The sequence below is a fragment of the Beta vulgaris genome, chromosome 4 (genome assembly GCF_026745355.1).
Source record: "Beta vulgaris subsp. vulgaris cultivar EL10 chromosome 4, EL10.2, whole genome shotgun sequence".
Classification (NCBI taxonomy): Eukaryota; Viridiplantae; Streptophyta; class Magnoliopsida; order Caryophyllales; family Amaranthaceae; genus Beta; species Beta vulgaris.
The window spans coordinates 61,587,700-61,602,598 of NC_079205.1; the positions used below are offsets into that span (position 1 = coordinate 61,587,700).

General features: G+C 35.4%; 3 protein-coding genes across 3 annotated transcripts; 2 read left to right on the forward strand and 1 right to left on the reverse strand.

Moving 5' to 3' along the window:
* The first annotated feature begins 67 nt into the window (after window positions 1-67).
* Window positions 68-5,483, forward strand: LOC104890139 (G-type lectin S-receptor-like serine/threonine-protein kinase SD2-5). Its single transcript, XM_048643646.2, is given in 5 exon segments — window positions 68-654; window positions 2,209-3,902; window positions 3,905-4,346; window positions 4,348-4,791; window positions 4,965-5,483. Coding segments are annotated over 3 exon segments (2,127 nt in total). The 5' UTR covers window positions 68-654; window positions 2,209-2,299; the 3' UTR covers window positions 4,430-4,791; window positions 4,965-5,483.
* Window positions 5,484-9,853: 4,370 nt separating this feature from the next.
* Window positions 9,854-11,539, forward strand: LOC104890137 (uncharacterized). Its single transcript, XM_010675516.4, has 2 exons — window positions 9,854-10,107; window positions 11,063-11,539. The coding sequence occupies exons 1-2, from the start codon at window positions 9,921-9,923 to the stop codon at window positions 11,254-11,256; spliced, it is 381 nt and encodes a 126-aa protein (XP_010673818.1). The 5' UTR covers window positions 9,854-9,920; the 3' UTR covers window positions 11,257-11,539.
* A 136-nt stretch (window positions 11,540-11,675) lies between these two features.
* Window positions 11,676-12,897, reverse strand: LOC104890136 (jasmonate-induced protein homolog). Its single transcript, XM_010675515.3, has 3 exons — window positions 12,747-12,897; window positions 12,145-12,595; window positions 11,676-12,056 (listed from the first exon to the last, which is right to left on the reverse strand). The coding sequence occupies exons 2-3, from the start codon at window positions 12,568-12,570 to the stop codon at window positions 11,850-11,852; spliced, it is 633 nt and encodes a 210-aa protein (XP_010673817.2). The 5' UTR covers window positions 12,571-12,595; window positions 12,747-12,897; the 3' UTR covers window positions 11,676-11,849.
* Between the last annotated feature and the right edge of the window lie 2,002 nt (window positions 12,898-14,899).

Below are 14,899 nucleotides of genomic sequence, written 5' to 3' on the forward strand. Positions count from 1 at the left end.
ATTTTTCTTAACCCTTATATAAATACTTTCGTGGCGGTTTTTCTCTCTGATATGATTATGCATTAACCCAAAACACAGAGCCAAGTTTTCCTTCTAAGATCTAAACAGTTCTTGAGAAACTCCAATCCTTAATCCGAGTGCACGGAGTCTGGGATCGTTGTATGAACCTTGGGGCGAACATCATCAAGAATTCGCACCGGAAATGACAAAATTCATTTTTAAAGCAGTGGCCTCCATACTACGGCGCAACGTTGTTCTTGTAAATTCAATCAAGTTCAGTTAATTGTTATCTACGGATTATTTCCACCAGTATAGAACATTGGCAACTCGAATTATCCAACCCAAACCCATCCAGCACATGATTCTCTAAAATTCTCGCATTTTTCCAGAATCATACAAACTCATTTTTCAAACACTTCAATAGAGAGGAGAGAGAAATTGAAGCACCAAAGTTGAATAAAAATGGCGACATCAAGAGTAGATACGAAGGGATTCTACAAGCCAAAGAAGAAGAATAAGTACTGGAATTTCAAAGAAATCTCCTAATATTCTCAAGAAAAAAAACACACTCCATCTCACTCTGCTTCTCCTCGATCCGACGTCGTATACCCCTGCTCTTTGTCTCTTCCCACCATGGCTCTCTTCATCTTCAAGGTCAATGATTTTTCTCTCTCCTCCTTTTTATTAAATCTAGCAAAATTCTGTATTTAATTTTGAAAAGATGAAATAAATTTTTGAATGATTTGCTTATAAGTGCAGTTTAAAGAAGCTCATTGCACTTTTGCTCTGTAAAACTCTGTTCTTTTCGACTGAATTGAACTGAATCTGTCTAAACTGAACGGAACTGAACTAAATTGTCTAAACTAAACTGAATTGAACTGAATGAAAACTGAACTGAACTGAATTTTTCTGAACTAAACTGAATGTTTATTAATTTAGTCCAAAAGAACAGACTGTTACATTGATTATTGGAGAATATAATTGGAATTAGAGATTACAAATTGTATTTAATTGAATAAGGTAGGCTAAAAGATTTTGAGTGGTGTAGGAGGATTGTAACAAATGACACTTGCTGTTGTGCGAAATTGCGAAAGGCAAAATTGAGGCAGCTTGTTGCTGCAGTTCTCAACAGGGTAGATGTTCTGCAGATGTAGCTGAAGCTTGGGCAGTATTGACAGCTATGAGTTGGCTTTGTAGGTGGCAGAAGACGCGCCTTCGCTTTGAGAGTGATTCTCTTCAAGTTATATAAGCTACGGGGAGTGATGGTGTTGGTTTGTCTGAGTTTGGTCAAGCTATTATAAGTTGCAAGAAATTGAGATCCTTCTTTGAAGTCTGCACTTTTAGATTTGCAAAACTAGATCTTCTATCAATCATGTTTCTTTCGTGGAATGGTTGGATGAATGTCCACCTTTTATTTGTGATGCTGTAAACTTTGATCTTATTAATGGTTGATTTGTTCTCTTTGTTTTGCTAAAAAAAATAATAACTAAGAGACTCGTGTCTTACAAAAAAAAAAGAGATGCGATCAACTGCAAAGAAGAAAGTTTTAGCAATTCTCATTTACTTGTTAATGTCATTTTAGATCTTGCTAATCTCTTGTTTTTTTTTTCTATAGAAACGGTAATAAGGTGACTTATATTCTAGCTCATCTCCCTCCTTGATAATTAGATAGTAGAGTTTGAAGCTCTGACTTTCCATCTTTTATTGTTTCTTTGTTGCCTGATGATTTGTAGGTTAATGATAATTTTTAGCGGCTCCCTGGGAGCCCCTTTAAAAAAGAAAAATAAAGACAAGAGATGATAAATTTGTAATGGTTATAGGCCATTTTGGCATATACAACATATTTATATAGTGTTCTTTTTGTACCATAAGTGTTTGAAGTCAAATTTGGAATTATCTTCTCATAACTTTTATCAATATGAGAATACAAGGCTGTGAATATGTTTGCGTAGGAAATATCTTCCAAAGGTCCATATTGTCTGCTATCAAGTTGTATCCAATGGTCTGCTATAAGAGAAAGTATTTCAAGTCAATGCATGGTATCACTATCTAGACTGGTCTTTCACACAGCTTTATATTTCTGTACTAGCTAGTAGCTACTGCCATGATGCCACGTATGTGGCTTAGCCACTAATAGCATCATCAAACAATTTTAGATGTTAATTCTCTATCTGAAATTAAAGTCTGTGTAATTATAATATTGTGCAGTTTAATTCCATCAAATTGTAGGCTGCAACCAAACATAATTGAGCAGGTATTCGCATTGCTGTAAGATTGAAGAATTTCAACTGGAGTAGTTATGATGAAGTTTCAGGACATGGTGAAAAATAGAGTTGACTGCAGAGTACCAGGTACATTTAAGGTCATTTTTTCCTGTATTTGGTGCTGCTTTATTTGTAGCGATAGTATCATGTTTGTTTACGGTTTGTCATCGTATGCAAATGTCTCTCGTTCATGGAAAAACAACTGGCATATAGATGGAGATATCCATGTTTTTGGTGATGGTTCTACTGCATTTACAGCCTTGTATTCTAACCAGTCTCATGATTATCCTCCTTATGGATTTGGTTTTTTCACAATCCAACAGTGGTCGGACTCGTATATACTTGCTATATATATGGGGTCTTTAGATTATAAGGCATCTTCTTCCCCTGTTGTTGTTTGGTGTGCCAACCGAGATCATCCTGTTCGTAAGGATGCTACTCTTAATCTTACATCTGAAGGAGATTTGGTGTTAAGGGATGCTGATGGAAGTTTTGTGTGGTCGACCAACACCTCTAACCATTCAGTAAAATCCATTGAATTGAAACAGAATGGGAACTTGGTTCTTTTGAGTGGAAAGGGGAAAACTATCTGGGAGTCATTTGAATTCCCAACAGATACATTACTCTCTGGCCAAATTCTTCCCAAGGGACAGAGATTAACTTCCAGCATATCAACTTCGAATTTTTCCACAGGGATCTTTTATGTTTTCTGGGAATCTGATGGATATATTCATGCTTTTGTTGATCTAGATCCTCCACAAGAATACGGTAATTTTTTGGGGGTTCAGAGGCCCCGCTTTGTATATCCGTACTCCATAAATGATACATTTTATCCATATCATGATTCTCCTTCTTCTTATGCTTATTTACACCTTGATCAAAATGGACACCTGAATCTGATTGATTGGAATCAAAGTGAGTTCAACCATATCTACAGTATCTTGAATGAAGATGTTTATGGTGATTGTACATACCCGACAACGTGTGGAAAGTTTGAGGTTTGTATGGATAAAAATAAGTGCAGATGTCCAAGAGGAAGTGACGAGAGCTTGAATTACTTCAAGCTGACTGATGTATATGATGTCAATGGAGGATGTACCTTAATTACACCTCTATCTTGTCCTGACACCAAAAAACTCCATGGTTTTCTAGAGCTTGATAATGTTACATACTTCGATTCTACTCCCTCTCACGTAAATACAGATGTTGAGAGTTGTAAACGTGCATGTTTAAATCAGTGTTCATGTAAAGCTGTCTTCTTTCGCTACTATAATGATACCTCATTAGGTAATTGTACACTACCTTCAGAAGTTCTCACTCTGATGGATGTTTCTAGTGACTATTCTTTAGGCTATAAAGCTGTGGCATTCATCAAAGTGCAAAACAGAATGCAAAATACAACAGCTTATTGGAAGAGAAATGTGGTACTATCTATTTTTGCTACCTCGATATTCTTGGCCTTGGTTATTGGAATATTGGTTCATGTGTTGATGAAACGAAGGGGGATTAGTGCCAAAGAAACCGACTCTTCTTTTGGTATACTTGTTGACACAGTTAGCCGGTTCTCTTTTGAATCGCTTAAATTAGCAACCGAAAACTTCCAAACAATGCTTGGTCGAGGAGGGTTTGGGTCGGTTTTTAAGGTACATTGATTGATGGGACAAAAGTTGCTGTGAAAAGATTGGATTCATCAGGTCAAGGGAGGAAGGAATTCTTGGCAGAGGTCAATACAATAGGTAGTGTTCACCACTTCAACTTAGTGAAGTTGATTGGATTTTGTGATGATGGATTGAACAGACTTCTTGTCTATGAATACATGTGTAATGGGTCGCTTGATAAGTGGATCTTCAACCAAGACATAACACAGACACTTACATGGCACTTACGACGAAGAATTATTGATGGTGTAGCTTCCGGGCTTGAATATCTACATGAACACTGCAACCAAAATGTGATTCATTTTGATATTAAACCTCAGAATATACTCCTAGACAAAGACTTCAATATCAAGATTGCTGATTTTGGTTTAGCCAAAATGGTAGACCGAGATCAAAGCCAGGTTATGACTATTGTTAGAGGAACACGGATATATGGCTCCTGAGTTGATAAACGGCCGTGCAATTTCTGTTAAGGTTGATGTTTATAGCTTTGGAGTTTCGTGCTAGAAATCGTGTGTGGCCGTAAGAATTTTGGGTCTTTAGAAGATGATTGTCTCACCAACTTGGTGAAGGCGAAGGCGGATGCAGATCAACTCTCTGATCTAATTGATGAGCATGCTGAAGATATGAAAAAACAACAGGAAGAAGTGGTGAAGATCATGAAGATCGCGATATGGTGCTTGCAGCCTCATTTCATTAGGCCTACCATGTCAATGGTGGTGAAAGTTTTACAAGATCTTTCAAACTTGGAGGAAGCCTTGAGTGATCTTAGCTACTTAACCATGGTCCAGGAAGCCACTCCAGTGGAGGATAATTACAACTTTTCAGTCCGTCCTACGGAGTCACTTTTGTCCGGGCCTCGTTGATGGGTAAGTTCAAGCTCACTTTTTTTTTTTAGCTTAAACTGAATCTGATTTCTGGCAATGTGAAATTGAATTTTTGTGGGTGTACACCAACAACCCGTTTAGTAGGGGTAATAATTTTTTGTGTTAGGGACGGACTATGTGCAATAATGTTGACGATATTCAATTTCATGTCCTAGGTTGGGACGACGTGCTTATGAAGAACCGCTTCGCAAACTTATGATCTAAGCTATAATGCATCTACGGTAAACATTAATAGTTGAAAGTAGTAGTACTATATTTTATTGCAAATTTGCAAGATTATAACTCATGTCAATGTCTATAGTAATTAGAATCTATCCAAAACATGCGTTTTTCTAATAAACTTGCATCACCATCCATAACCACTTTAGAGGCGGTGTTAATTTGTTAAGAAAATAACATGTTTGGAGATTAGATTCTTTTACCATGCATGGTCACGAGTAGATTTTCTATGCAACATATGATTCCATTGCCATGGCATGTTATTGTCATTTAGTACGCATACCAAAAGGGTCGCAAACGTATCTACCAAATGTTTGGTTGAGAATGATTTTCCAAATAGCCTATATTATTCTTCTCTGTCTAGTGAATGAATGTTTCACCCCTTTCGTTGTGTCCCAATATATACACCATCGTGGACTAATTTGTGAAAATAGATTTCTTATCCCTTCCTTTGTTACTTTCAAAACATTATGTAGTTTGGCTAACAAGAACTTCAGTTCAAAATCTTATAATTATGATGCCTAACTATATGAGTTACGTTATGTTTATCAATAGTCAATATGACGTATTTACTCAAGGATATGAGTTAGCTCAAGTGGGTAGAACGCTCCCCTTTAAGCCCTTGAGGTCAGGAATTCGATAAAAAAAGGAAAGCAAATTAAGTGACGGATGCCATAGCAAAATTGACAAGGAAGAAAGCGACAATAGTGAACCATGTGTATATTTTGCACTCCCCACCCTTATATTGTAATGTGTTACTTTAGTTAGAAAAGGTCACAACTATTATCTTATCAAATAATGACGTACGAGTTAATCTTTAGTATCATATCATAAGAGTACAAGTAAATATCGTAAACTAACACTCACACTAGCATACATAAGAATTAAGATTCTATACAATAATTTATTAAAAAAAATAAAATCCTATACAACAATATTTGAGTAAGTAGAAAACATTTTTCCTAAGCACAATTGAATATTCATGTCTTCAGCATCCTGAATTTCCTTTTCAGAGAATCATTCACCAAGCCATGAACTTCTATAATCTGTATGACAACATAAACATGACAAGATCTATGATAAGTCACTTAGAAAAAATATGAAAGTGCACTTCTTTTTAAAAGCAATTTTCGTAAGATTTATATATTTGATCTAAAATAAGCCCTACAATTCTTTTTCTTATTTACAATCTCAATTCATCTAGTCAAAACTACCAACTTTTTGACCATATTGAGAAATTTGTATATACCAAAAAAAACAACTATATGGAATAAGATTTGATAAATATTAATCAATGTTATATCATTAATTAGAATTTGAAACTAATATATATATATATTTAGAGCCTGTTTTCTTCGACATAAAACAGTTGAATTGAGTTGAAATGAATAATGATATGTGAAAGTCAAAGTATTATTCAGAACTGAAATGAAAATAAGTTGGGGAAAACAGACCCTTACATAACTTGAAATTTATGCAAAATAAATTTATAGGAGAAAATAGTTTACCCAATTAATCACAAAACGGTACCGTCTTCAAGAGTACTACCAATATGCTTGAAATCTTGCACCTTTCTAAAGTTCAACCATGGTTTAATCCATATTTTGGCTTCATAGTAGTGATAATCCTTGTTGTTCCCTGCGTCAGTTGCCTCTAAAGTAATGTAATACATGGTACCAGTTACCATTTGCTCTTTCACATTTACAACCTTTCGGAACTCCAACATTGTGTTCTACAAAATTCAACTCTACTAATTTAGTATTAAAGCAATCACTTCAAAAAGAAAAAAAATATATGAATTTAGTATATTAAGACCAAAAATTGTTCAAGAGTAAAGCTTCGTTCGATTCAACTTCTTTTATTTTATTTAAAATTATATTGTATTGTCTGAGTTTATCTTAACTTATGTTATATGAACTTATCTTTATCATTAACCATTTTGTCCATCATTTATATTTGAAAGTATGTATTTGTTAAAAAAGAAAAAAGAAATAAATAATCCTATAACAAATATAATTATACAACAATAATTAAACTAACAAAATACAATCTATTTTAAAAATACTTCCTCCAAAGTACGTGATCTTAGAAGGAGAAAAAATATTGTAAAGATAATAACATAAAATTGAATTGATAGCACCGTTTCAAAAATATAAAAGAGCGAGTAAACTAATACAATACAATCTAAAAATAAAAGTGGACAAGCTAATAAAAATCGAAGGGAATCAAACGCAAATACTGTAAGAAAAAGTGGAACCTTTTCAACTAGATAGTACAAGCTAGAGGTGGGCATGGGTCGGGCCGGCACGAGCCCGCTCGAGGCTCGGCCCGACCCGTTGTCTGCTACGTGGGCCGCGGACCTGTTACGGTCAAGAAATTTTATTTCAGGCCTGCACCGGCACGAGCCCACGTGGGGCGGCTCGCGGGCCGAACGCTCTTTTCCTTCATTTTTTAGCCTAAAACTGTCAAAAATACAACATAAAACATGGTCCAGGCCCGTAGGAAGCACGAGCCCGATCCGGACCGTGGACAAATTATGAAAATTTCAAGCCCGACCCGCCATTTATCCAAGCCTGCGGGTCGAGCCCATTAACAGGCCCGGCCCGGCCCGGCTCATGCCCACCTCTAATTTATTATTTACAACTATGGTATTATTACTATAATCTTCTACAAATATGGAGTACTTCTATAATAATACTAGTATGTTTAAAAGACAAATAACAGTATTACTTGTTTCTTGTTGTGCTCATCAACAACAAACTTGGCAAGATCATCAATCTCGAAGCTGTTCTCTGAATCCTTTTTCTCTGAAATCCTCCCTACCATCGCCATTTCTCTCCTTCTCTCTATTTCTTTCCTACTTAATTTCACGTTTTTGAACTTTGGCTGATCTGTTACATATAGTTTTATAAGAGACATTTAAGTTCATTTTTTATTTTTTGGTGGCTGGACATAGCACGTAGATAATATAATCCTGGTCAAAATAGATGGATTGTTAAATATGTTTTTTTTGAAGAGGAAAAGAAAACTTAGGCTAAAACCCATAGTCAAAGGAAGTACTCTTCTTATTGACAAGTATATATAAACGTATAATAATCAACTTAAGCTTATCATAAATTAATAACATTAATAATACCATTGATTATGTCATCTTCTTATTGACAAGTACTAGATTATATATCTTAATTAATATTGTAATCATAAAATAATAACAATTATAGTAATTATAATATCATTGATTATGTCATCTGTTTGTCTACAAATTAAATATTAGATTATATCTTAGCTAGGGGTTCGAAACTAGGAGTACTTCACTACTAGATTATATAGCTCATGTTTTTCTTTATAACTAAGCTTTTATCCATTTCATTTCCTTTGTCTTTTTTTACTTGTTATTTTTTTATTTATGAGTATTATTTATATAGCAATTTTGACTTTTTTTTGAATTTTATAGGTGTAAGAAACAATATAGTAATGCGAAATTTTGATTGATTTTTCTCAAGATATACATTCCAAATATATAATATTTTAATTTTCACTTGTAATTCAAGATATTAAAATTTGAAATTATGTCTTGAAACTTAAAAAAAAACAAACATGTAAAAGAAGACCAGATGGAGTAATTCTTACCTTAACGTGAAAAAATAGAACCAAATATTATGGCTTTATTTGGTAAATAGAGGTTTGGGGCAAAATTAAAGGTTTGACTTTTGAGATCATATTAGAGATTTGAATAGTCAATCCTCTAATTTGAGTGTTTGATAAAAAGATGTTTCAATTAACTTATTGAGCTCAAAAACTTCTTTGTGAAAAAGTCGGGGGATGAGTTTTTGACATTAGAGGTTTGGGAATAACTGGAGCAATTACTTTTATGTCCTAAAGTTGTTAAAAATTACATTAACAAATAATAAAAGATACAACAATAGATTATGCACATGTCCTTATTGTCATTTTGCACAATAATATAGCAACAAATTATCAATTACTTACCAAACACCTTTATATAAATAGCTAACATCTATCAGCTAATACAATAAGCTAACAGTTAACAACTATATCCGCTGATTGCCAAACAAGGGCTATATTTTGGAATGAAGGGAGTATATTTATACAAGGTAATTACACTTATAAGGTGGTGACTTTCAACGAAAAGGCGTGAAATCTAAAAATAGAATACAAGGTGGTGACTTTTCAACAAGTAAATGATGTTAAGATGTTCCATACTAATTCACTTGAACCAAAACATGTCTTTATAGCTTTTTTTTTTTTGAGGGGCCCATTTTTATAGCATATTAGTATTTGGGCCTGGGTGTTGTCTTGGGTTGGTATTGTGTTTTCGAACTTGATATGCATTTTTTTCATTCCCACTAAAATATATTAAGGAAATCTCAACATTTAAAAAGTACAATATAATAATGTGGACACTTAAAGCATGATTAAAAGCTGGTTGAGATGGTAAGTGTGTCATGTATAACAGCAAAATGATAATGGTTCAAATTTCGTTGCAAGCTAATTTTACTTTTGTTAATTGACATAACTTTATATACACATTGGACAATTCTAGTAGAGTAACAGAGGTGCAACTTGGCGTGCATATATTGTCACGCACGCCTTTTAATATATTTGTATATATTATAAAAAATTGGGCTGTTTATGTAGAAAACCAATAAAAATACGAACAAACCAATCCAAAGATTATGGGCTGCTTATATAGAAATAGAACATTGCTAACTCAAATATCCAGCCCAAACCAATAATCAACCGTCATATTAAAAACCTGAAACTTCCAGCACACAGTTCTCTTATAATTCTCGCCTTTTTCCAGAATCACATACAACATTCAAATTTCAAAAAAGAGGAGAGAGAAACTGAAGCACCGAAATTAAATAACAATGGCGACACCAAGAGTCGATATGAAAGGATTCTACAAGCAGCAGAAGAAGGGTAAAACTGGAATTAAAAAGACTTCTCCTAAAACTCGAAAGAAAAAAACTTCTCCTTCTCACTCTGCTTCTCTTGGATCCGACGTCGTTCAACCTCGTGCTCTTGTCTCTCACCATGGCTCTCTTGATCTTCAAGGTTACTTATTTTCTCTCTCCTCTTTTTTTTCTCCGCAATTTTGTTTTTAGTTTCGTTGAATTATTCATCATCACGTTTGTCGAATGTATATAGAAATTAATGATTTCTCCGGATTAAGTTTTAAATTTAGTTGTTGGATAGATTTTTGGCTAATTTTGGATTTTTTTCGCTCTTTTTGTGGATTTGATGTGATGAATTGTATGTTAAAGTTAAGAACATAATATTAGGGTTTTTGATTGAGTATCTTTGGATTGAGAATTGAATTTAGGATTTTCGATGCTGATGTTGTTGACGTGATGTTGAAAACTTTATATTCGATGTAAGGATTAACCTAATTGAATGATTGATTACGAAGTTACTTCCGTTTTCTTCAAATTGTTGGCTGTATTCGGTAATCGTGGTCATTTTTTGATTTAAGGATTAACCTAATTGAATGATTGTGTACGGAATTACTTTCTTTAACTTCAATTCGTTGGCTGCATTCGATTTTCAATGGTCAATTTTCTGATTTGAGGATTAACCTAATTGAATGATTGCTTATGAAATTACTTCCTTTATCTTCAAATTGTAGGCTAATTCGACTGTTGTGGTCCTTGTTGATTTAAGGATTAACCTAATTGAATGATTGCTTAGGAAATTACTTTGTCTTCAATTTGTAGGCTGCATTCGATTTTTGTGGTCAAATTTCCGATTTAAGGATTAAGCTAATTGAATGATTACTCACGAAATTACTTCCTTTGTGTTCAATTTGTAGGCTGCATTCGGTTTTCGTGGTAAAAAATTGATAATTTTGCTATATGGAAGTAATTATCATGATGATTTCGTTTTATGTTTGTCTGTTGTTTGAGAAATATGGTTTATTAATTTCGGGAAAGGAGTGTTTGATTAATGAATAGAATGTTATGCAGTATTGGATTGTACAGGCTCATTGATTTGATGTTCTTTTGCTTCTTAGATGATTATGATCAGAACGAGGACGTGTTGAGGCAATTCGACATGAACATGGTGTATGGACCGTGTATTGGTATGAATAGACTTGATCGATGGAATCGTGCCAATAAGTTGGGGTTGAACCCTCCCAAGGAGGTTGAATCTGCTTTAAAATCGGACAAAGTTCGTCTTGAATCCTTATGGGATGGCCGAGTTTAGACTTGTTAGATGGCTTTGAAGGTTCATGCCGTCTTGAACCAGATATTCAAGAGTTTAGTTTCAGACGTTAGATGTTTTTGCTCTCTAGTTGTGCAGTTTTCATCAGTTGTTTATCACACTTCTCAGTGATAATTAGATCTTGGTTGTTAGCTTTAATCTACTTTACTGCTGTAGTTTTCGATGGTTGTGCTGCTGACTGCTGAGAGACACTAGGAAACCTGTAAATCACTGATGCTATGTTTATGTAAGTTTAATTCAAGTGTGGCTGCTATCTTAAGCTTCATCTCATGTTTTTAATCATCTTTGTCGATAAGATCATTCATCGCTCTCTCGTGAGAAGGAATATCTGATGTTAATCTTTTGTTTTGGGCAATGCCTTTATCATTGTTTTTATGACTATATCGACAAAGAAGAGTCTCTACCCCCAAATACCCTTGGTGGGTTTTAGTTTCATGACCGCAAGTTCATAAGGAAATCCCTTACATAGGGCAAGTACAAAAACAATACAAGATAGGCGTAGATAATAGTATCATACGAGTCTTCCTTCTTGGGCATTTGCTGATCTACCATATGTCGATTCCGATCTATTTGAATCAACGATTGGGGATAGGCGCTGAATGATCAAAGCTGGCACGAAGCAGAGCTAGCTTGTCGCCATAGTTCTTGATATCAGCATCTGCTGTCGCGCCTGTCTCTCTGTCTTGGTAGCGACTGGAACTACGAGACGCGTCCAATTTCTGTGCAATATCACTCCACTCCATTCCCATGAGCTTGACTAGGTTCCCAGCTTCTACATACACCTGCAAAGCAATCAAATACTTTACCAATCCAAGATATGCGATTAATAATCCAAAGACTGCTGTGTCTTGTGTGGGTGTATTTACTTGCCTTGTTGAGTTCATTGGAGCTGTCTGGCCTGCACCATGCCAAGAGCCATCCAAGCTTAGGCGACGCATGGTCGAAATGACCGTATATCATCGCACCTTTGGAGCCTACAATGGATGGAGCACCTTGGTGAACAAATGCACCATCAGCATGTTCACCAATGGTCTTATCTGGAGGCTTGGATATGAATTGTCCCTTCCAATCATATGATTTCTGAAGCATTATTCCACGCCGCTGCAGATTCTTCATTACGCCTGTAACCAAAACTAGCTCACCTGTGCTCAAAACCAACTCATCTTGGCTTCCCTTTCTATTCAACTTGCATTTTGCTTGGAGAGCCGCCTGTGTTTCCTTTGCTTGCTCATTGATTGTTGCTTTTCCTTCCTCAGTGATTCGACTCGTATCTCGAGCTTGTTGCGCTGAAGCCATTGTTTCGTAACGAGCTAGCTTAGTTCTGAGCCACCAAAAGAGTTAAAAGTTAGCACATGAAAAAATAGGTTGCGGACTTTTACAGGCATAGAGGTACAAAAAAAAGCATGAAATGTATAGTATTACACAAGGATAGATCAAAACACTAGTATAGATCAGCAGGAAAGAAATTATACCTGAAGTACAATAATTGTAGTTTATGCTTTGCAATTTGTACTGCACAAAAGCCCTTGGTTTCACCCAAGTGACTATTTATAGAGTGAAGAGGAAAAGTTTGCTTAGTGACAAAGCAAAGCTAATAAAAAACAATCAGACAGAATCAAGTCGGAAAAAAAAGAAGAAGAATACCTTTATAAAAAGTTGAGAATAATAAATTTGTTTTAATATATGGAAACTGATTTTTTGTTTAAAGATGAACATCCTCTAGCATTATACTTCTTTTTTTTTTATATAATTTTTCTAACTTTCTTATAAGCTATAGCAAGAAGGGGAATGATCTCGAGATCCTAAAGATTATCAATCCTCGTATCATTGAATTTTCATTGGTTAGAAATACTATGTTACTTCTTTCGGCAATTTATTAGAGGACATTGCTACACCTACCCACTAGGTAGACAATCCACTACTAATGAAGCATTAAAAAATTATAATTATGTTGAGTTAGATTCCGCTACTATAACCCTAAACAAATCTTTATTAATGGTGGGTGATCTACCCAGTGGGTATACAAAGTTTTTTCCTTTATTACACATATATATCAATTTTTTATCCTGACGTATCTAAGAGGTTGGCAATTTCGAGGATTACTTTTAACATTTTCCTAGCGAGAAGGAATAAGGAGAGATTCCTTGACAAGATATAGTGTTACTATCAGAGATTCGATGTTCTTGTTTCCACCTGCGCACAACAGTGCCAGCTATGGGAGTTGAATTTATTAAAGCCAATGTGGTGAATTGTATATTATTTTTCCAAACTCCATAAACGATATACTACTATTTGGATTTAGAATTTCTTAATGGTGTGTTTGAAAATTAAAATTTCATTTGATTTCAAAGAATAGGAGCAAATCAAGTATTTGGCAAGTTTAAGAATTTGGATTTGGCTCGAATCCGAGCCCTTCCTCAATTAATCCCGTTTGTATGGAATTTCATATCCGTTTTCTATATATGGAATATGAAATGCCTAAAGCCTTGCCCTTCCACCCCGAGAAAGTATTTACCCATATCCGATACGGGACAACTTTTTTCATACCCCCACCAAAAGAAAAAACCCAAACCTCCCTTATCTTTCTCTCTTCGATCTTAAAATATGTGATTATCATCCTAATTTGTACGACATTTGTCACGACGAGAATGTTGATGAAGGCGAAAAGTAGTGTTTGAGGAGAGAGGAGAAGGAGGCACATGCTTTCAACCCTATTTCGTCCATTTTTTGGCGTTGACTTCATCAATATTAGGATAAGGGAGGAAAATAGGATCGAAACATAAAAAATGAGGATTAAGTGCAGTACACATGTTGGTTTTAATGAGTCAACACTTGAAAATACTTTATCAATATCGAAAAATGGGATAATGTTGTTCCTTGTAAAAGAAAAAAATAATTAAGGTCTTCTTTTGCCAAGTTTTTTTTTAAAGTTTGTTTTAGATGAATTTTTTTACTTATTAATAACTTGTTACTTTCATTGGAGTTATCTTGTCCCAAGCCAAGAGCCATTTAAGAGGAGGAATTCGAAAGTTCAACACAACAATGCACCCTTGGAGCCTACAACCACAGGGAGAATAATCTCCCTTGCTGAGTTGCACCCTCATGTACAAACACACTACTATGGCCTATTCTCTTCCATTCATATTTTTTGCTAAGCTTTGTTGGTGGATGCTGGACATTCTTCATGACGCCTGGCGCCTGCAACCAAAATCAATTGTTCTTGGCATGCCTTTGCGTTCTTGTTGCTTGCAAGGAGGTCTTCCGCCTCCACCGCTAGAGGTGGGCATTGGCCGGGCCAGTATGCGGGCCGATCCGACCGAGCACAGTTTGTGCCCGTCCCGTTGTCTACTACATGGGCCTGCCACGGTCAATAAATTTTATCTGAGGCTCGGACAGGCACGAGCCTGCCTGTCGGCCGGCCCGGAAGCCGATCACCCTTTTCTTTGTTTTTAAGTCTAAAGCTGCCAAAAATCCAAAAAAAATTTAAAATACGGGTCAAGCCCACGGGAGGCACGAGTCCGGCCCGCAGGCCTGGGCGAACCGTAGACAAAATCTTAAAATTTCAAGCCCGACACGACTCGGCCCGCCATTTCCTAAAGCCCGCAGGCCGAATCAGTGAATAGGT